The 23,096-nt window shown below is 40.5% G+C and overlaps 1 protein-coding gene and 1 long non-coding RNA gene across 18 annotated transcripts in view; one reads left to right on the top strand and one right to left on the bottom strand.

The window, feature by feature from the left end:
- Positions 1 to 14,488, top strand: part of LOC130456125 (uncharacterized) — a 115,590-nt gene extending 101,102 nt beyond the window's left edge. The window contains exon 5 of the long non-coding RNA XR_008914621.1: positions 13,293 to 14,488. This is a non-coding gene — a long non-coding RNA (uncharacterized LOC130456125). The remainder of the gene's footprint in view (positions 1 to 13,292) is intronic.
- ENOX2 (ecto-NOX disulfide-thiol exchanger 2) overlaps positions 1 to 23,096 on the bottom strand; it is a 391,463-nt gene that overhangs the window by 43,452 nt on the left and 324,915 nt on the right. For all 17 annotated transcript variants that reach the window (XM_007507172.3, XM_007507176.3, XM_056809184.1 and 14 more), the window contains one exon: positions 14,482 to 14,663. In XM_007507172.3, the coding sequence (XP_007507234.1) occupies positions 14,482 to 14,663 (182 nt within the window). The remainder of the gene's footprint in view (positions 1 to 14,481; positions 14,664 to 23,096) is intronic.

The following is a 23,096-nucleotide window of genomic DNA, read 5'->3' as shown; positions in this document are numbered from 1 at the left end:
TCAACAAACTAGGGAGAGCAGAGATCAATCAATTGGAAATGCAAATAAAAAAACTCGAAAGCCATCAAATTAAAAACCCCCAGCAGAAAACCAAATTAGAAATCCTAAAAATTAAGGGAGAAATTAATAAAATCGAAAGTGATAGAACTATTGATTTAATAAATAAGACACAAAGCTGGTACTTTGAAAAAACAAACAAAATAGACAAAGTACTGGTCAATCTAATTTAAAAAAGGAAGGAAGAAAAGCAAATTAACAGCATCAAAGATGAAAAGGGGGACAGCACCTCTGATGAAGAGGAAATTAAGGCAATCATTAGAAATTACTTTGCCCAATTATATGGCAATAAATACACCAATTTAGGAGATATGGATGAATATATACAAAAATACAAACTGCCTAGACTAACAGAAGAGGAAATAGAATTCTTAAATAATCCCATATCAGAAAATGAAATCCAACAGGCCATCAAAGAACTTCCTAAGAAAAAATCCCCAGGGCCTGATGGATTCACCAGTGAATTCTATCAAACATTCAGAGAACAGTTAATCCCAATACTATACAAAGTATTTGACATAATAAGCAAAGAGGGAGTTCTACCAAACTCCTTTTACGACACAAACATGGTACTGATTCCAAAACCAGGCAGGTGAAAAACAGAGAAAGAAAACTATAGACCAATCTCCCTAATGAATATAGATGCAAAAATCTTAAATAGGATACCAGCAAAAAGACTCCAGCAAGTGATCAGAAGGGTCATCCACCATGATCAAGTAGGATTTATACCAGGGATGCAGGGCTGGTTCAATATTAGGAAAACCATCCACATAATTGACCACATCAACAAACCAACAAGAATCACATGATTATCTAAATAGACGCAGAAAAAGCCTTTGGTAAAATACAACACCCATTCCTATTAAAACACTAGAAAGCATAGGAATAGAAGGGTTGTTCCTAAAAATAATAAACAGTATATATCTAAAACCATCAGCTAATATCATCTGCAATGGGGATAAACTAGATGCATTCCCAATAAGATCAGGAGTGAAACAAGGATGCCCATTATCACCTCTACTATTTGACATTGTACTAGAAACACTAGCAGTAGCAATTAGAGAAGAAAAAGAAATTGAAGGCATCAAAATAGGCAAGGAGGCGACCAAGTTATCACTCTTTGCAGATGACATGATGGTCTACTTAAAGAATCCTAGAGATTCAACCAAAAAGCTAATTGAAATAATCAACAACTTTAGCAAAGTTTCAGGATACAAAATAAACCCACATAAGCCATCAGCTTTTCTATATATCTCCAACACAGCTCACCAGCAAAAACTAGAAAGAGAAATTCCATTCAAAATCACCTTAGACAAAATAAAATACCTAGGAATCTATCTCCCGAGACAAACACAGAACTATATGAACACAACTACAAAACACTCTCCACACAACTAAAACTAGACTTGAACAATTGGAAAAACATTAACTGCTCATGGATAGGACGAGCCAATATAATAAAAATGACCATCCTACCCAAACTTATTTATCTATTTAGTGCTATACCCATTGAACTCCCAAAATATTTCTTTATTGATTTAGAAAAAAACCATAACAAAATTCATTTGGAATAACAAAAGATCAAGGATATCCAGGGAAATAATGAAAAAAAAACACATATGATGGGGGCCTTGCAGTCCCAGACCTTAAACTATATTACAAAGCAGCAGTCATCAAAACAATTTGGTACTGGCTAAGAAACAGAAAGGAAGATCAGTGGAATAGACTGGGGGAAAGCGACCTCAGCAAGACAGTATACGACAAACCCAAAGATCCCAGCTTTTGGGACAAAAATCCACTATTTGATAAAAACTGCTGGGAAAATTGGAAGACAGTATGGGAGAGATTAGGAATAGATCAACACCTCACACCCTACACCGAGATAAATTCAAAATGGGTGGGTGAATGACTTAAACATAAAGAAGGAAACCATAAGTAAATTGGGTAAACACAGAATAGTATACATGTCAGACCTTTGGGAGGGGAAAGGCTTTAAAACCAAGCAAGACATAGAAAGAATCACAAAATTTAAAATAAATAATTTTGACTACATCGAATTAAAAAGCTTTTGTACAAACAAAATCAATGTAACTAAAATCAGAAGGGAAACAACAAATTGGGAAAAAATCTTCACAGAAACCTCTGACAAAGATTTAATTACTCAAATTTATAAAGAGCTAAATCAATTGTACAAAAAATCAAGCCATTCTCCAATTGATAAATGGGCAAGGGACATGGATAGGCAGTTCTCAGATAAAGAAATCAAAACTATTAATAAGCACATGAAGAAGTGTTCTAAATCTCTTATAATCAGAGAGATGCAAATCAAAACAACTCTGAGGTATCACCTCACACCAAGCAGACTGACTAGCATGATTGCAAGGGAAAGTGATGAATGCTGGAAGGGATGTGGAAAAGTAGGGACATTGATTCATTGCTGGTGGAGTTGTGAACTGATCCAACCATTCTGGAGGGCAATTTGGAATTATGCCCAAAGGGGGACAAAAGAATGTCTACCCTTTGATCCAGCCATAGCACTGCTGGGTCTGTACCCCAAAGAGATAATGGACAAAAAGACTTGTACAAAAATATTCATAGCTGCGCTCTTTGTGGTGGCCAAAAACTGCAAAATGAGGGGATGCCCATCAATTGGGGAATGTCTGAACAAATTGTGGTATATGTTGGTGATGGGATACTATTGTGCTCAAAGGAATAATAAAGTGGAGGAATTCCATGGAGACTGGAACAACCTCCAGGAAGTGATGCAGAGCGAGAGGAGCAGAACCAGGAGAACATTGTACACAGAGACTAATACACTGTGGTATAATCGAATGTAATGGACTTCTCCATTGGTGGTGGTGTAATGTCCTGGAACAATCTGCAGGGATCTAGGAGAAAAAACACTCTTCATAAGCAAAGGATAGACTATGGGAGTGGAAACACCGAGGAAAATCAACTGCCTGACTACAGCGGTTGAGGGGACATGACAGAGGAGAGACTCTAAACGAAACTCTAATGCAAATATTGACAACATAGAAATGTGTTTGAATCAAGAACACATGTGACATCCAGTGGAATCATGCGTCGGCCACGGGGGGTGGGAGGGAGGAAAAGAAAATAATCTTTGTCTTTAATGAATAATGTTTGGAAATGATCAAATAAAATATTATTTAAAAAAAGAATAAAAGTAGGCAATAAGGAAACTAAACCATCACTCTTTCCAGGTGATATGATGGAATAATCCCAGAGAATCAACTAAAAACAGTTAAAATAATTAATAGCTCAAGCAAAGTTGCAGGATATAAATCATCAGCATTTCTATATATTACCAACAAAGTTCAACAGCAAGAGTTAGAAAGAGAAACTCCATTTAAAATCACTCTAGACAATATAAAATACTTCAGAGTCTAATTGCCAAGACAAACATAGGAATTATATGAACACAATTACAAAACACTTTTTCACACAAATAGAGTTAGATCTAAACAATTGGAAAAACATTAATTGCTCATGGGTGAGATGAGTCAATATAATAAAAATGACAGTCCTACCTAAGTTAATTTACTTATTCATAGCCATACCTATTACACTACCAAAAAGCTTTTCTAGAACTAGAAAAAATAACAACAAAACTCATCAGGAAGAACAAAAGGTCAAGAATATCAAGGGAATGAATGAAAAAAAAATATGAAGGTTGGTGGCCTAGTGATACCATGTCTTAAACTGTACTATAAGGCAGTAATCATCAAACAATCTGGTAAGGCTAAGAAAATAAGGTGGATAAATGGAGTAGATTAGGGGTAAATGACCTCAGCAGTCTAGTGTTTGATAAAACCAAAGATCCCAGCTTTTGGGATAAGAATTTTGACAGAAACTATTGGGAAAATTGGAAAACAGTATGGCAAAAATTAGGCTTAGATCAATATCTCACACCCTATACCAGTGATGGCCAACCTATGGCATGTATGCCAAAGATGGCATGTAGAGTGCTCTCTGTGGGCACACAGTCACTCTCCTCCGTCCTGAGTTCATTACTAGAAAGACAGAGGGATTCAGGCAGAGCCTGCTCCCTTCTTGTTCTCCATTGTGCCCAATGACATTTTTTCATTTTACCCACTCTTCCACCCAGCAGCCCAATGGAAGCATTTCCTTCCTCCTCTGTGTGGGGTAAGGGTGGGGGCAGGATGCACCTGACACTCAAAGGTGGGGAGGGGCACAGCATGCCATCTGGTGGGGGCGAGCATGTCACTTTGGGGGCAGGGCCTGGCATTCCATCTCTAAAAGTTTTGCTATCACTGCCTTATACCAAGATAAGGTCAAAATGGGTATTTAAACATAGGGAAATTATAAGTAAATTAGGAGAACAAAGAATTGTTTACCTGTCAGATTTATGAAGAAGTAAAGAATTTATGACCAAATGAGATAGAGAACATGCTATGATGTAAAATGAATAATTTTGATTATGTTGAAAAGGTTTTATACAAACAAAACCAATGCAACCAAGATTAGAAAGGAAGCAACAAACTGAAAATATGTGCATTATCCAGGGATTTCTTTCTCTAAAAGATTCTTCAATTTCAGCAATCTGAGCTTGCTTTTAAGAGACATTATTTTATTTTATTTTCCTGGGTTATACACATATTTTCACGCAAAGCATATTTCCATATTATTAGTTCTTGTAAGTGAATAATCTTATAAAATAAAAACCCAAATATACCCAAGTAAACAAGTGATAAATCATATGTTTTCATCTATATTTCTGCTCCCACAGTTCTTTCTCATAAGTGTCTCAGAATTGTCCTGGATCATTGCATTGCTGTTAGTAGCAGAGGCTATTGCATTTGATTGTTCCACATAAGAGACATTAATTTTTAATGAACACAGACATCTCCCTGGGAATGGTGCCGGGTATAGCAAGCATCACTGGAACCCTCAGATAATCTCCAAAACTTGTTTTAGCCAATTGCAGTCTCTTCCTGCACCAGTATTAATACTGACGACTTTGCATTTTGGTTTCTTTTGATGGAGAAGTTTTGGGTGTGTTTTGAAGGGAAGGGGGGAAAAGAGAGGGAAAGACGCAGAGAATCACAGCTCTGGCGCTTTAGGTATTGCACTGGTGAGGAAAGTGGGTGCCAGAGAGGGAAGAGACTCAGCTACATAGGTTATAAGGGGCAGAAATGGTCTGTGAACTTAAGTCCTTTCATTCTAACTCCAGCATTCTTTAGGCTGGGAAAGAATGACAGAGGTTCCATTATTTAGTCAATGCTTTTGAACTGACTGTGTAGGCTGAAATAATTCATTTCCCTTCTCAATTTCGAATGCCATAGAGAACTCTTTCCCCCATCTTTCTAGAAAAAAAATCTTCAAACAATGCTTAGTGAAGTGTTAATGGAAGACAATGAATGGTTTGACTCCAGGTTAGTATTAGTGGGAAGCAAGTAAGGTTGTAAATGCCATTACATTGGGTGGCACCAGACGACTGTCATCCATACTTCCATGGTGTTGGTGCCCATGTTCAAGTGGGTCTCCTCCTGGAGGATTTGGAGCAGCTCGGAGACCCACCCCTTATCGTCACTGTCACCACCTTGCAGTCTCGCTGGATCTTGATGCTCCAGCATATTCATCATGAAAAGATGATGGGTTGGCAGGGTACAGAGCTAGCAAATCCACGAGTTCTGCAAAGCTACCATATGCATCATCAGTAGGTTCACATCTTCTTGTGACTAACAATTTGCCCTAATCAAAGCATCCACTGCCACACAATTTCGACAGCTCTACACATCCTCAATAGTTGTGGAGGGTCTTATCTCTACTATGTATCAGAAGTTGCCCACTTGCTCACACCAAACTCTTAAAGCAGTTAGGCTGGACACTTGACAAGTCATTGGGATATCCACAGTATGACTTGTCCTCAATGCACAGAGCTGTTTCTACATATTCCCATTCCTGAGGATGCATCTTTTGTAGTGGAGGCCATGGGAATTCCAGTGCTCAAACAGAGCCTATTAAGTTGGGATCTGGCTGCCTGACAACGTGTAACTCTCAGCCATATTGCTGATGGTGTTATAAAGTCTAGCCTGTGGCAGGTCATGGAAGCACACCAAAGTTGTGCCATGTTAGTGCTGTATCCGTTGGGTAGAGTTGCTCAATGGCATTCGTTATCTCCCTTGAGGTGTCTTAATTTAGCTTCAGATAGAAGCTAAGATAGAAGAAGAAGAAAACATGCCAAGCACATGCAGGAGGATGGTGTAGAGAGCTTGCTTGCACCACTGCTCATGTCTGTGCTGTCCGTGACAAGCTTTTGCACAGTAAGGTATAGAACCTCCAGCTTCTGAGCCAGGGTGATATGGGCTGCCTGGGACCCCTGATCTTGACTGCATTGGCTGAGAGTCTGAGTTTAGTCAGCTTGGTTTGCTGCATGCAGTGCTGCCAGTAAGCCAACAGCTAAACACAGGTCCTGTTAGAGTTATTAAGGGTTAGTGTAAGCATTTCTCTGGCTTGAGCCTCTGGCAGTACATGCTTTTTTGGGAAGGAAAGGCACGAACATCTTCCCAATCAGCTGCTGGTACTGAGATTCTTGTGATTGTAGATGCATGCTACAGACACATGAAGCCAAGAGTAGGCCACTGCTGGTAAAAGAGTGGCAATTTTCAATCTTACGGGAAGTACAATGTTCCCAGTACCAGGGAGAACCCCAAACACTAGATGGTCATCTTCAGGGCCCAGTTCCATAAACACCTTGCTGAGCTACAAAAGCCAATGCTTGACTAACATTGACTTCCCACCAAGAGGGGCATATATCATGTACTGTGACGCCATTCTGCAGTCTAGAGAGCTCTGTGCTCCATCTTCATAGACATTTGTTAGAGGTAAATTACTATAATGTATGGCCTGAAAAATTCTAACTAAACCAATTAATTAGTAGTGTGATGCCCAGCCTTCACCATTATTCTGATTTCCTACTGAAATACATGCGCATACTTAAATCTATAACCAATACCCTTTTTTAAAGCTCTGGCCCTTAAAATCTACACAAAAGCTTGCAATTCAGAGAGAATCAGTAAAATTTTACAAAACTGAAGGCATATCATGTTGCTAATAAATGAAATGCATCAATGGTAGGGGTTTTATTAGGCTTTTAAGAACTAAACTAAAACTATTCACAAAAATACAATATTTCCAAATTGGAAAGTGGCCATTAAGTCCAACTCATACCTGAAAAAAGATTTTCCACAGATTTCCTGAGTGGTTATTATTTAGTCTTTGCTTTAATACCTCAGTGATAGGAACAGTAACTGCCAGGTAGGCCAGCCAGTTTTCCTTAAAAGGCAGTGAAATCATCTTTGAAACTTAACTATTCCAGGGCTAACTAATGATGTAGCTTCCTTGTACCCTAAGTACAAAACACTAGGACACAGTCGAGAATTCTCCCTTCATCCTTTTGACTGGCAAGCGAGTTATAGCCATTAATTCACACTACCCCATTATCTTTCCCCCACAGAACACTTCCCTCTTCCCAATTTCCTTATTACTAACAAGGGTCCCACCAGCCTTGTAGGCACCCAGGCTCCCAACCTATCATCTCCAACTCCTCTCTCTGATGCCCCATTATCTAATCTGTTGTGAAGTCCTTTATTTCTACCCTTACAACATCTCTGGTTTCTCTCCCTTCTCTCCTTTGTGCTATAGGCCCTTATTGCCTCACACCTGGACTACTGCTATAGCCTACAGGTTGCTCTGCCTTCTACAAGTCTCTTCCCAGTCTGCTCCATCGTGTTTTAGACTATCTTCCTAAAGCACTGTTCTGACCATATCACCCACACTCCCATTCAATAACATGCAATGGTTCCCTATACTACCTTAAGGATCAAACATAAAACCCTATTTCCTTTTAAAGCCCTTCAAAACCTGGCCTTTTCCTGCCTCTCCAGTCTTCTCGCCCATTAATTCTTCCTTTCTCCCCTACCTACTTTGTGATTCAGTGTCAATGGCCTCCTAATTGTTCCTCAGAAAAGATACTCCATTTCCTAACTGTGGGCATTTTCACTGACTATCTCCTATGCTTGGAACTTATTCTCTCCTCATCTTCACCTTCTGGCTTCCTTTCAGACCCAGCTAAAAAATTGGTCTTCTAAAAGATCTGATCCCTCTTCTAATATTTTCCCTCTGGGGAATTGCTCCAATTTATCGTGTATATAGTCTTTGTAAATAGTTCTTTGCCTGTTGTCTCCCTCATTAGACTGTGAGCTTCTCCAGAGCAGGAGCTGTTTTTTGTTTGTTTGGGTTTTTGCTTTGTACCACCCCCATTTAGCATAGTTCCTAACACTTAATAGATGCTTTCTAACTTGATTTGGACTGTTTTCATGCATTAGGTGATCAAGTGACTACTCAATGTTTCAAAATGTAAGTCTTGGGGCAGCTAGGTGGCTCAGTTGTTTGAGAGCTGGACCTAGAGATGGGAGGTTCTGGGTTCCAATCTGGTCTCATATTTCCTAGCTGTATGATCCTGGACTAGTTACTTAACCCCCACTGTCTAGTCCTTACTACTCTTCTACCTTGAAACTAATATACAATACTGATTCCATGATGGAAGGGTTTAAAATAACATTGCATTATGTTCACTTCATTCACCATTATGGTGGTTCAGGAAGTTCCAAAAAATGGGCACCTACTTTGTTTCCAGTTTTATTCTATAACACTTAATACTTGTTGAATAACCAATTGCTATAACTATTGTTGTACCTATACATCCTTTCCCTTAGTCTTTGACCTCTTTGGGGTGTATTCCAATAGTAGTGTTGCTGTATCAAAGTGCAGGTCCTGTGTAGTGACTTTTGGGGGACAGTTCCAAATAGCTTTCCAGAATGAGTAGAACAATTTACAACTCCACTAATAGTGCCTGAATATGTCTTATCCTTCTGTAGTCCTAGCAGTTATCAATTGAGCACTGGCTCTTGAATCAGGGGACCTGGTTTCCAATCCCACTCCTTATTGTGTGTGACAAGTAAGCCACTCTAGGATTCAATTTTGTTCTTAGTTAGAAAGGGGATTGGGCAGAATGATATCTAAGGACCCTCTAAGCTCTAACTCTATGATCCTTTTGTCAATGTTACCAGTCTGATGGGAATAAGGCAGACACTAAGCAGAATTTTCTTTTCTCTCATCTTTAGAGATTTAGAGAATTTTGATGTGGTTAGGAGTTGGTATTCCTTTTTTTTTTTGAAAAATACTTGTCAATAAGGTAGAGCTGTTTACATTTCTACATGGGAAAATGATACTTGTGTCTCCTAAGAACTTCATCATTATTAAGGGAGTTAGAAGGAGTATACATATGGGTGGGAATGAAATATGATGGGATGAGATCTAAAAACAATTAAAGGGGTGAGAAAGGAATGCACTGTAAAAAAGGAAAGGGAGAGAATGGAGTAAATTGTCTCACTGAAAAGAGCTTTTATAGTGGAGGGGAAAATGGGTGAGGTGGGGGTGAACATTTGAACCTTACTCTCATTGGAACTGGCTAAAAGAGGCAATAACATACATACTCTTTCAATTTTTGTTCTTCCCTTTTCAGTTGGCCCATTTCTTCTTGCATCACTTTCCTTTCTCTTCCCCACTTTTCCTCTGCCTCTCTTAATTGGTTTTTGAAGATTTTTTTTAGCTCTTCCAGAATCTGTGTCCAATCCATATTTTTCTTTTGGAATTTGCATGTGTTTCCTTTGCTTTCACCATTCCCTTCTGTATCTGTACCTTGCTCTTTGTATCCATCAAAATTCTTTAGAGTTTGGTGTTTTTTTGGTTGTTTGCTCATTTTTTCCTATCTAATTATATAGGTAGGCTCTGTTTTCTGGGAAGTTGGGGTACTGTCTTAAACTTTAGTTCTTCCTTGATGCTATTTTTAGCTTATTTTCTGGGTTTTTACCAGTTTCAGTTCTTGGAGGCTGATGTGATGGTCTGAGGGCTGAGAACTCTGAGAGGCCCCCTCCCTCTGCTGATTCTGTACCATGTAATTCAACATTTTATTCGTGACTTCTTGGTATTATTTGCTATATGTCTACACTGGACCAACAGCTAGTATGTCAGCTTTTGAGGGTAGTATTCAATAGTTATTAATATTCTAAATATACAATACCTGTTTACCACATTGTTAATTTTTTAGATAAGACTCCAAAGAGAAAACAAATGACTTTTTAATTTAAAAAAGGATTATATTTCCAAACTTGTCCATATGCCATTGTAATATAGGCAATAGTTCATTTACAGATAGCTAAGAAACAGGTTAAAGCAGAAGAGAACAGCTCAGCTGAGAGTGGCCTCAAAGTTATCATCAGAGATCACTGCCAACTTGGGATTATCATTAGTTTCAATTGCCCAGGCTATGCATATTCTCGACTTTTGTCTTTTCTCTATGTGTGCCCTAATCAAGCATATCACCCACTTCCTATCTCTCTAACCTGTGAATGTTTTTGTTGTTCAGTTATTTTTTGGCAATATCTGACTCTTCACAACCCCATTTGGGGTTTTCTTTGCAAAGATTTTGGAGTGGTTTGCCATTTCCTTTTCCAGCTCATTTTACATATAAGAAAACTGAGGCAAAAAGGATTAAATGTCTTGTCTCAATCACAGAGCTAGTGCCTGAGGCCAAATTTGAGCTTAGGTCTTTCTGACTCCAGACTCGACATTCTAAAAAATGCACCACTTAGCTGGCCCAAAGGAAGAGTGGGAGAGTGTAGCCTTGTATGCAGAGAGAAATCTTTATAATTTATTTTGCTACATTTTTGCTTTTAACTGTATCCTTTGATTGGTCTCTCAAAGGCAACTAATTGGTAGGTGCTCATAAAATAGGTTTTGAATTGATGTTAGCCCAGAAAGTATGTACTTTGATCCTGGGATAGCCTCTTAAGGGTCCATGTGTGAGGAAGCCAGAGGCTCTTTAACGTTCTCTGCTTTGTGGAGGCTTTAGAATTTGAAGGATCCATTGAAGATTTGATAGCAGAGTTTCTTGACACGACTTTCACTGCCCACATCAGCTGTTTTGCAATAGGTTTGCTATTCTGTGCAGTGAATTTAGATGTTGTCATTTGTTCCAATCCCACAAGCGGTTATTTTTTATTGAGGTTTCCTTTTATTTATTTTTTGTTTTATCTTTATTTTGAAAACAAATTTACACATAAATTTTCCAAATTTATATGATTCATGTTGTCTCCTTCATTTTTCCCTCCCCTGCTTCCAGTAGATCTTTCCAGCTCTTTCTGAAATCATCCTGTTCCTCATTTCTTATAGCACAATAGCATTCCATCACCGCCATATACCACAGCTTGTCCAGCCATTCCCTAATTATGGGACATCCCTTCAGTTTCCAATTCTTTGCCACCACAAAAAGGGAAGCTACAGATATTTTTGTACAAACAGGTCTTTTCCCATTTTTTATCTCCCACAAGCAGTTATTAAGCACTTATTATATGCAAAGTACTGTGCCAGGTTCTGGAGACACAAATGTGATCTAAAATCATCCTGCTGTCAAGGAGTTGATAGTCAAAATTGGAAATTACAAATGTAAACACTTAAGTATAAGCTGATTATTGGAGGATGGAGGAAAGGCTCACAATTTTTAAGATGAAGCAATGATTTTTATAGGAAGGGGGATCATGAGCTAAACCTTGAAGGAAGGCAGAGATTCTAGAGGTAGAGGAGAGAAGGGAAAGCATCTCAGGCATGAAGAACAGGCTGTGCAAAAGCAGACAAACAGGAGGAATCCTATGTTCTGAGAAGAGCATCACAGCCATATGGCTGCAAAGAGAACTGTGTTTAGGGGTATGATGTACACTAAAGGAACACATATAATGGCACCAAGAATGGTGCCAAAGGATTATCCCATACCTTATGTGCACTCAAGTCTTGAAAGATGGAGAACATATGAAAATCCACAACTAGAACTCAGAGGAGAACTAGTGGCAATATGGTGCTAGGGTTGGCTGTCAAAGGCACCAGCAAAGGGCTGGAGTGTTAGGAGGAAAACGGGTGATAGGCTGCACTACACGGTAATTTGAAGGCGTACTACCTCTAATTCTAAAAGATCTGAGTTCAGAGTTCTCCCTTTGATGCATATTGGATGCCACTCAACTTCTCAGTTCACCCAGGCAATTAATTCTCTAAGACTAAATCACACCAGATATGCCAAGGTATGTTGGTGGAAGGAGTTTTCTCACTGGAATTTCTTTATACCAAGCAAATCCAAGATCTAGTTCCCTGGCTCCACTGTGGTCCTTCTGTGTATCTCTTCCCTTACTGATGCCCTGGGGAATCTTGGGAGAATATGTTCCTGTATGAATTTTAGGGGTCAGGGTTGGAGGTAATTTAGAGAAAATCTTTCATGTCACTTATTTTGTTAATGTTATTAATATCTACTTCTTGGATTTTATACATCCTCTGGTTGAATTAGGAACTATGGTCTCGATCAGATGCTGACCCACAAGACACCTCAATTCAAGGGTTTGTATGGAATGATGAAGGGGGGAAAACCCGAAAGCTACAATAAATGAGGAAAGCCAGAAATTCCTTAGAGATCATCTAATCCAACCCCAACCCTCTAAGCATTGGCAATATCTTTCCTCCTCTCAAGTGTTACTGTTCTCCTGTGTATCTGTAACAGCCTGTAAGAGGCTCTGGGAATGCCAGTAAGTGCAAAATAATGTAAAATAAAATATAAATTATCATTTATAAAATTATAAAATATCATTTAAGTCCCCCTGGAGTGACGGGCCTCAGAATGAGAAAGATCAGGGGCATCCACAAACGGCTAATAACTGTTTCCAGAGCACCAAGAACCACCTGAGACAGGGAGGGGGCCAAAAGTAAAACCAAACCAGAGCCCCTAATCCTGGAGAAGCCTGCGTACATTCGAACACGAAAGGCATGAAGAAAAGTACTTCTTCCAAAGATCCAGAATCAGAGATGTACCACCCAACCACAGCCCATGCTCTGGTTGGTGATCCGTGTACATTTCTGAGATGAAAAAACAGAAATAAGAATCACCTCATGTTGCCTTTTCTTCACTCATCAAGACCAACCCTTGGCCAAACCCCCAAGTCTAATTTTTGCTGGGTCTGAATACTTAAAGCCCTCCCAGTATGTATATACTCTTCTGAGACTGTCCAGTCAGAAGAGTACAGATACCAATATCCTCAAATGGAAAAAACAGTTACTAAAATTACTTTTGTTTCCCCTTTTATTCCTAGATCTAATTGTTATGTTCTTTAAGTGCTAGCCTCAAGAAAGCCCGGAATTCTCACTTGAACAGCCTGGAACCAGGGACAAAACTCCACTCGTTTGCTCCTTGCCTTTTCGAGGCAGAAGGTTCACTACAATCTTCTGAAGCTAGCCTCTCCTGGATCCTTATCAACAAACAGGCCCAATTTCTGGTGAATGCGGGAAAGTTAGCCAGTTCCTTTACCAAATTTAGGCTTTGTTCCTAAGGCATTGCTCCTCCCAATCCAAGTGACAGTTATGAAGGCAACAGAGTACCTCTTCAATCTCCTCTGCATTCCATTATTCTAAAAGATATTTTCTTTTTCTTTAATCCCTCACCTCCCACCTTAGAATCAATACTGTGTATTGGCTCCAAGGCAGAAGAGCGGTAAGGGCCAGGCTATGGGGGTGAAGGGACTTGCCCAGGGTCACACAGCTGGGGAGTGTCTGAGGCCAGATTGGAACCCAGGACCTCCCATCTCTGGGCCTGGCTCCCAATCCACTGAGTCACCCAGCTGCCCCTAAAAGATATTTTCTGTTAGGTCATCCAGTAAGCAGGAATACATTTCCTAATGGATACACACCATAAAAAAGTAGAGAACTGAATAAAATTATTCTATTTCAGTGCTACATGCTATGTCCAGTATATTTGTGCATATATATGTATAGTATATATGTATCTGTCTATAGATTTATATCTGTACACACAGAGTCCACATAATTTGGGCTGAATGTACAAGAACATTAAATTTTATGTCTGACACCTTATTTGATATTTTTAATATATTTGCTAGGCTGCATAGTGGATAGTGTGCAGAGCCTGGAGTCAGGAAGACCCATTTTCTTGAGTTCAAATCTGGCCTTAAACACATTTTCTAGCTATGTGACCCTGGACAAATCACTTAACCATGTTTGCCTCAGTTTCCTCATCTGTAAAATAAGCTAGAGAAGGAAAAAGAAAATTGCTGTAGTATCTTTGCCAAGAAAACCCAAAATGTGAGTCAGACATGACTGAAATGACTAAACAAGCAGATGGTAAGGCACTCTGGGACCACCTCACCACAGAATAAAGGCCTGTTCCTGTTGTACAAGGCAGCCAGACTCCAAGGGCTACACACTGATGCCCAAACTCCTAGAGCTGAGGCCCCTTGGGGCCAAGGAGCTCACTGGCCCACTTACCTGCTGCATCCCTTGCAGAGCCTGCTGAAGAAGCTTCAGCTGCTGTTCCTTGGTGACATCCTCATCCCGGCTCATCTTGCCTTGTTCCTGCTTGAGCAGCTCCACTTCATTACGGTAGGCATCAACCTGCCAACGTAGGCTATCATTTTCTTCCTTCAAGGCCTCAGTCTGAGACACTAGAGCTGAAACACATAGGCGGTGAGGTCAAATGAAACAGCCAAGATGGCCACACTGGGCTAATTCAAGACTGTGTAAACCTGGCTCTGATGCAAAGAGTGACGGGTATCAAAACTCTCTTGACAAAATACCTAGGGTCAGAGGTGACCATGAGAGCATATGGGCAAAAAACAGCTCTCATTTCTCTGTGCCCTGGTGTGAGTAGTTTTTACCCTCATTGAACCTCAGTTTCCTTTTCTGTAAAATGGGAACAATAATTGTGCAAACATTTTTAAAGTGCTTACTCTGTGCTAGATGCTGGGGACACCAAGACAAATAAACAAATAGCCTCTGACCTCAAGTACCTTATAGACTAATGAATACCTGTACTACCTCCCTCACAAGGTGATTGTGAAGGTCTTGCTAATGTTTAAGGTGATAGAGAAACAAGGCAGCTAGTGACACAGATAGTGCATAGACACTTAATAGTGGTGTGACCCTGAGCATGTCACTTAATTTCTGTTTGCCTCTGGAGATGCACTGGAGAAGGAAATGAAAACCACTTTAACATCTGCCAAGGGGCGGCTAGGTGGTCCAATGGGTAGAGCACTGGCTTGCAATCAGGAAGACTTCTCTTCCTGAGTTTAAATCTGGCCTCAGACACTTATGAGCTGGGTGACCTTGGGCAAGTCGCCTAACCCCGTTTGCCTCCGTTTCCTCAATGATAAAATGAGCTGCAGAAGGAAATGGCAAACCCTCTAGTATCTTTGCCGAGAAAACCCCAAAATCAAATCACAGAGAGTTGGACAAGTCAAAGAAATAAAACGTATGCATATACATACACTTATAAATCTGTCCTACTAGCTACCTCATTTGTTGGCATGGGGCTCTGTCAGAAAAAGCTCCACACCACAGCCGACCCGTTCTCGTCAGAAATGGAATTTGGCATTTCCAAGCTAGTGGCAATTCTCTATACTTGGTATTTCACAGAGTCATCAGATTTTGAAGGATGGTTACAGATTGTTGGCGCCTCTCCTTCACCTTATGGTGGAGGGAACAAAAGCCCAGAGAGGGGAGGGGCCTCTTCTTCATGATCACAAAGCTGGGCCTTGGCTGGCAACCTACTACTCTAAGTCCCCAGTTCTTTCCTTCACCTCAATGGGAGGGCAGAGGCAAGTGGGAGAATGCATGTAAGTATAGCTATGAAATTGAATCCATCCCTTTCATTTTCTGTAGTAGGAAGCTGAGGCTCAGGAAGGAGAAGGGGCTTGTCAAAAGTCACCTTGCCTTGTAATCCCCAGCACTTTAGGCCAGTGCTTGGCACTGAATGAATGGCAGAGCTGAGATTCGAACACAGATGGCCTAATCCAAGTCCAGTCCTCTTTCCACTGCACTGAGATGTTTCCTGCACATATCATCCCAAGGATGCCTCATTTCTGTGCTGTGTGGCCTGTTTCCATTCAGATGACGAAGGGGGGAATAAAAGCAAGCGACTTAGCAATGCTGCTGAAAAATGTTTGGCCTCAGATGGGTTTTTCCTTTCCGATAGTGAAAAAGTCACCTGTGTCTAAGAAAAGGCTGCTGCACTGGGCTCCCTGCCTGTAGGCTGCCATACTCCTACATTAAAAGCTACATTCCTTGATAAGAGTTATCAGCAATATGGTCCTGTATATCATTGTCTGGTTTCATTAGCTCCAAGCATTGTGGCACAGCCCAATTTGCTTTGTGGTGGTGGTGGTGGGGAGAACAGGAATGTTGGGAGCAGAATCAGGAGAATTGACTTCAAGTCCCAACATTGTCACTATATTGAAGTGACCTTAAGTGAAGCTCTTTTCTTCTTTGGGACTCAGTTTCCCTGTGTATAACACGAGGGAGTCGATCTAGCTTATCCCTGAGGTTTTTTCCTAGCTTTAGTGCTCTAGAGAGTCAGAGGAAACCCTCTCTATGAAAGGGAAGGTGGTTTCACTTCCAGAGGGTCTTCTGGGTGGAGTTTGGAGAACCAGGGAAGGAAAAGGGGACAGGAAGGGAGCTAGGGCCTATGGAGTCTCCCAGAACACTGGGCCAAGTGGATTTTCCCCATGGAAGGAAAACAAAAGAGATTTGTACTGATTTCAATAAGAACTCACTAATGTTTATTAAACAGCTACTTGATAAAAGAGCCTATACTTAGTCCTAGGAACACAAAGAGAGCGTTGTCTCGGGCCTAGCCTTCCAGAGTTTATATTGGGAAGAGCAGTATCTCTGCAATCGAAAGGCCTGAGGTTTAAGTCTTGTCTAAAATTCTTAATGTTTTGGACAGGTCACTTGACCTCCCTGAGCTTTAGGGTTTTCATAGACAAAATGCAGGGGCTCGACTAGCTGGCCTCACAGATCTCTTCTTGTTTTTGTTCCATGACAAATAATTGTGACATACAGAAGAATAAAATAAGTACAAATGGGAGCAAAAGGGCTAGTAGGAATTAAATAAGGTGGGGGTGCCAGACTTACAGTATGGAAGAGTCATATGGAGAATTTAAAAATATAGTAGAGTAGAAGCTACCTGAGGGCAGGATCTCTACTCCTGAAGGAGAAAAAGAACCCCAGAGGCTAACATCTTCAATCTGGGAGCACTCCTAGAGAAAGGAGCTGCTCCTGATTTCCTGCTTAGTCTAGGTCCTGAGGACAAGCTGAGCCACGCTTCCTGAAGTCAGGCCAGTAGGCTCCTGAACGCAGATGTCCCACTCATCTTCCCTGGATCAGGCAGGACAAAAGGCTAACAATGGCTGTCCAGGAGGAAAAGGCACAGAATATAGAAATCTGCCTCCAGAAAAAGAACTGATGGAGTCAAAGCACAGATCAAAGCAGACTATTTTTCATTTTATTTTCTTTGTTGATTTTTGATATGTGTCTTCTTCCACAACATGACCAGTTTGGAACTATATTTTGCATGATATCACATGTATAACCTAGATCAAATTTCTTACCATTCAGAGAGGGTGGAGGGGAGGGAAAGAATTTAGAACTCAAAAATTTTGGCAAAGTAATGATAATTTATGTGTAATTGGGGAAAATAAAGTATCGAAAGATTAAAGAAAAAGATAAGTAGGGCAGCCAGGTGGCACAGTGGATAGAGCCAGGAAGATCTGAGTTTGAATCTTCTCTTTAACACTTTTTAGTTCTCAGACCCTGGGCAAGTCATTAAACCTCAGTAATTCATCTCCCCAGGAAGATAAAAGGAAGATAACAGGAACAGCTTCCTCCCAGAGTTGTTGTGAGGATCAAAGCACTTTGCAAACTTTAAAGGGTGAGAGAAATGCTAATTGTTATGATTAATACATTCATATAATTCCCCATCTCACCTCTGCTACTTTAGCCATGTGATGAAAGGCATTTCACTTAGCTAGGTTTTGGTTTTCCAATTTGGTAAAATTAGAAGATCAGACTAGATGGCGTCATTATACTCCCAGGATTCTAGGCACAAAGGAGGATAGCCCGTGGTGGCTGGCTAACTCAGTGAGACAGTCAGACACTGAGGGGTACAGGAAGGATGATGTCAGTACTGCTCTCCATAAATGGCCATACAGTTAGGCCTTGTTAAAGTGTTTTTAAACTGACCATTTTAGTGGTTGGTTGTTTTGTTTTTGAAGTACAGAAGGTCTTTAGCATGGTGCGTGTTCATTTTAATGTTTGGTTTCATTCTTGACTTTATTTGTTGCTGTAATCACATAGACCTACTGACTGTGAGTAAGAACCCTTTTATTACAGCAGGTCTTGACCACATAATGTGGCCCGACTCAACTCCATCCCTGTCATCTCTCCCCACTCCTGAAATGGTGCTCCTCAGGGAGCTCTTCTGAAATTGAACACAAGCCTGGCCCAAACCAGGATTTTATAAAAGGGGAAGCTGGAAAAAGTGGGACATGTGAGGTCAGCTTGTTGAGCCTCTGCGTTTTGGATAGGAAAACCCTAAAGCTCTGCTAGGTCGTGGAGTGACCGGGCATTCTCTAGAGAAAATGATACTGACTACTAGATAAAAGAAAGCATCCACGCATTCAGGGCCAATGAGAGCAGCCTAGTCAGGTCAGCCGAACAAAGCTGGGTTAGACCACAGAGAGGGGAGCGGGGAGGTGGGCTTGGCAGGCCTCTCAGTTGGCCATAGTACTGAATACCAATTAGTGGAGTTGAGGATAAAAGGATTCTCAGAGACTCTCATCCTGGTAGATCGGAAAACTGGTGACAGAGAGTAAGCTGAAGAACTAAAAAGTCAAAGCCAGGTCCTCTGGCTCTAGAACTCCATATCCAGTACTCCTTCCACTACACTCTGCTGCCTCACATCCCTCCGCTTCTTCTCTTCTTGTACTGCCTACAAGCTACGTGGAAAAGTGTGAACGATGTCCACCTTTTTTCTTTATTTCATTATGGTTTATAAAATAATTTCTTCCCAGCCAGCCAGCCAGGAAGGTTGGGAATGCAAATAAGATGGATAACTTCCATTTGACAAATAGGGAGACTAAGGCTCCAAGAGATGGAAGCGACTTGGCTGAGGCCACAGTGCCACTCAGTTGCAGACTTGGGCCATGGGTTCAGATTGTCTGACTCCTTCAAGGCTACTGTTTCTTTCTGTGATATTATATTGCCACAAGGGCAAGATCTGGGGTAGGGGTGGGGAACTACTAACGGCTTATTCACCAGTTAAAATGGGAAAATATTTTTCCTTCTGAGAAAATGTGAAGAGGTTGAATGGAAGGGAGAGAGAGCATCTGATGCCTACAGTCAAATGGGAGCTGGGAAGAAATTCTTTGGTTTAGAATTGCCTGAGGAAAAGAAAATAGGAATTGCTATTAACATTACCAAGGGGCCTTTACCACTCTCCTTAATGACAATTTTTGTCATTTTAATGAGGATACCTCCTCTTCATTTTCAGTTTTAGTATTTATTAGGGCCTTTGCCAAAGTCTGAGCTCTTTGTATGTTGGCAGAAAGCTGGAAAGTTCAGTATCACCCTTTAATAGAACATGACTGAGTTGCTGCATCCATCAATATGGGTGCCACATATAGAGCATGGAGCAGAGAGGCCATCCACAGCCTGCCATCAGCTCTCCCTGGCTCCTTTTGACTATTTCCAAGGCAGAGAGAAATGTTTGTTTATGCTAGAGCTGATGCTCCTTAGAAGGGAAAAGCAGTAATTCATTAGAGCCACATGAAAATTCTAAGGTTCTTGCTATGCCAATGGAATCACTACAAGCCCAACTCTAGGTGAGCATTTCCACAGTAAAGGACCAAAAACAGACTTCATGATTTGTTTTAAATCAATGCATCAGATTCAAGTTGTGAGTACCAAAAATAAACAAATATTACAGAGCTAGAGAAGGCAAGAGGTACTAAAGTAGGAGGAAAGGAGAGGACCTGGGTTGAGTTCCAATCTGAGCCCCTTTCTAGTTAGGTTAGGTTACTGACCCAGAGAGATACCTACTGAGCTTTTACATCCTTATCCAGAAATCTGGGGTAGAGCCTGACGAGGGGGTTATGGGAAAAGGACCTTAGAAACCTTAAAACATTCCCAGATTTTGGGACAAAAATCCACTATTCGATAAAAACTGCTGGGAAAATTGGAAGACAGTGTGGGAGAGATTAGGTTTGGATCAACACCTTACACCCTACACCAAGGTAAATTCAGAATGGGTGAATGACTTGAACATAAAGAAGGAAACTATAAGTAAATTAGGTGAACACAGAATAGTATACATGTCAGACCTTTGGGAGGGGAAAGACTTTAAAACCAAGCAAGACTTAGAAAGAGTCACAAAATGTAAAATCAATAATTTTGACTACATCAAATTAAAAAGCTTTTGTACAAACAAAACTAATGTAACTAAAATCAGAAGGGAAGCAACAAAGTGGGAAATAATCTTCATTACGAAAACCTCTGACAAAGGTCTAATTACTCAAATTTATAAAGAGCTAAACCAATTGTACAAAAAAATCAAGCCATTCTCCAAATGATAAATGGGCAAGGGACATGAATAGGCAATTTTCAGTTAAAGAAATCAAAACTATTAATAAGCACAGGAAAAATTGTTCTCAATCTCTTATAATCAGAGAAATGCAAATCAAAACAACCCTGAGGTATCACCTCACACCTAGTAGATTGGCCAACATGACAGCAAAGGAAAGTAATGAATGTTGGAGGGGATGTTGCAAAGTTGGGACATTAATTCATTGCTGGTGGAGTTGTGAATTGATCCAACCATTCTGGAGGGCAAGTTGGAACTATGCCCAAAGGGCGCTCAAAGACTGTCTGCCCTTTGATCCAGCCATAGCACTGCTGGGTTTGTGCCCCAAAGAGATAATAAGGAAAAAGACATGTCCAAAAATATAGCTGCGCTCTTTGTGGTGGCCAAAAATTGGAAAATGAGGGGATGCCCTTCAATTGGGGAATGGCTGAACAAATTGTGGGATCTGTTGGTGATGGAATACTATTGTGCTCAAAGAAACAATGAACTGGAGGAATTCCATGTGAACTGGAACGACCTCCAGGAAATGATGCAGAGCAAAAGGAGCAGAACCAGGAGAACATTGTACACAGAGACTGATACACTGTGGTAAAATCGAATGTAATGGACTTCTCCATTAGTGTCAATGCAGTGATCCTGAACAACTTGGAGGGATCTACGAGAAAGAACACTATCCACATTCAGAGGAAGAACTGTGGGAGCAGAAACACAGAAGAAAAACAACTGCTTCATTACATGGGTTGAGGAGATGTGGTTGGGGATGGAGACTCTAAATGAACATCCTAGTGTAAACAATAACATGGAAATAGGTTTTGATCAAGGACACAAGTAATACCCAATGAAATTGTGCCTTGGCTGCGGGAAAGGTGGGTAGAGGGGAGGGAGGGAAATAATGTGATTATTGTAACGAAGGAATAATGTTCTAAATTGACTAAATAAACTAATTCAACTGGAAAAAAAGTAAATAAAATGTACAAATATATTGTTTATTAGGAACTGGGGATACAAATAAAACAGATGCCTGCCCTTGACAGACTTACAGTCTAGGAGAAATAAAAAATAAACAAATAAACTAGTGCTAAAAGTAAAGGTTCATATAAAACACAATGAGGTATAGGTAGAGGGGGAAGAAGTGATAATGACACTGGGACAACAAAGTACAGGTACTTCTTGGCTCTCTTAATGCCAGAGACAGGGAAGTCATTCACTTGGAATTAGAAATAGAAACCTGGCTTCTGTTTGGCCTTCTTTTCTCTCCTTGAGCATTAAGGACTTTATGGCCAAATTGAGAGGCTCACTCCCAGTCTCCAACCTCTTCAACCCTCCCTTTAGTATTAGATATTGTTGACCACCCACACTCTTAAGACTCTTTTCCTTTGGCTTGTATGACACGATTACTTTCTTGTTTCTTCTCTCACCCTTCAGATCACATTCCTCTCCTTTCCTGGCTACACTTACTTCTTCTGGCCCCTAACTACAGCTTTGCCTGTGTCCTCAGCCCTCTTTCCTTTTCTTTCTTTACACTCACTACCCTAGGGTAAGCTCATTTCTTTATAAGATTTTACTCACGCCTCTCTCCTACTGACTCCCAAGCTGATCTCCCCAGCCCTGATTTTTCAGCTTGAGCATTAGTTTTGAATTTCTAGTTGACTGTGAGCTATCACTATTTGAATGTCTGACCATCTCTTTCAAATAAAAAAAACTGGATGCACCATCTTCCCCCTTAACTTCCAACTTTCGTCTTCTAACACCATTACCACCATTCTTCTAATCTACTGAACTAGAAGTCTTTTGTATTCTTTGTTCTCCTTCATTCACCAAGTCCAAATCTTTTATCAAGCTTGAGATACTGTTTGAATTCACCCCTTTCTCTTTCCTTTTCTGTTACTCCCTTACTCCAGAGGCCTTCCTGATCTCACATCTGAATTACTGCTATTGCCTTCAAACTGGTCCTAGCTTTCCCAACCCTTCTTCTCTTCCCATCTCCATCATGCATATGGAATGTGAGAATAACCTTCCCGAATAATGCATTTGTTATGCTTTAACCCTGTTCAAAAGCCCCCAGTAATGCCCCCATTGCCCAAACTCCAATGCCATACTTTTGAAGTGCTCCACAATCTGGGCCTATACCAACAGTGTTTAATCTCACCTGCCATTCCTTTGTAAAAGCCTCTGCTCCTTAGGTCACACAATTCTTGCCATCCACTACTGGTTGATTCCTACCTCCATGCCTTTGCTTGTACTATTCTTTAATTCTGGAACACTGGCACCTCCTTCTACCTTCAATTTATGACTTTACATTTTAGTTTATTTGGGTTTTAATTTGGGGGTTTTGGTTTTATATGAGTATTTTCTTACGACAATGACCAATATGGACATTAATAATACATGTATAACCCAGATCAAGCTGCTTACCAGCTCCAGGAAGGGTGAGGGAAGGGGACATTTTGAATCATGTAACTTCTTT

Source organism: Monodelphis domestica, chromosome X, assembly GCF_027887165.1.
Source record: "Monodelphis domestica isolate mMonDom1 chromosome X, mMonDom1.pri, whole genome shotgun sequence".
NCBI classification, from domain to species: Eukaryota; Metazoa; Chordata; class Mammalia; order Didelphimorphia; family Didelphidae; genus Monodelphis; species Monodelphis domestica.
Note: the sequence above shows the minus strand (reverse complement) of the source record. Positions and strands in the feature narration are given on the sequence as shown.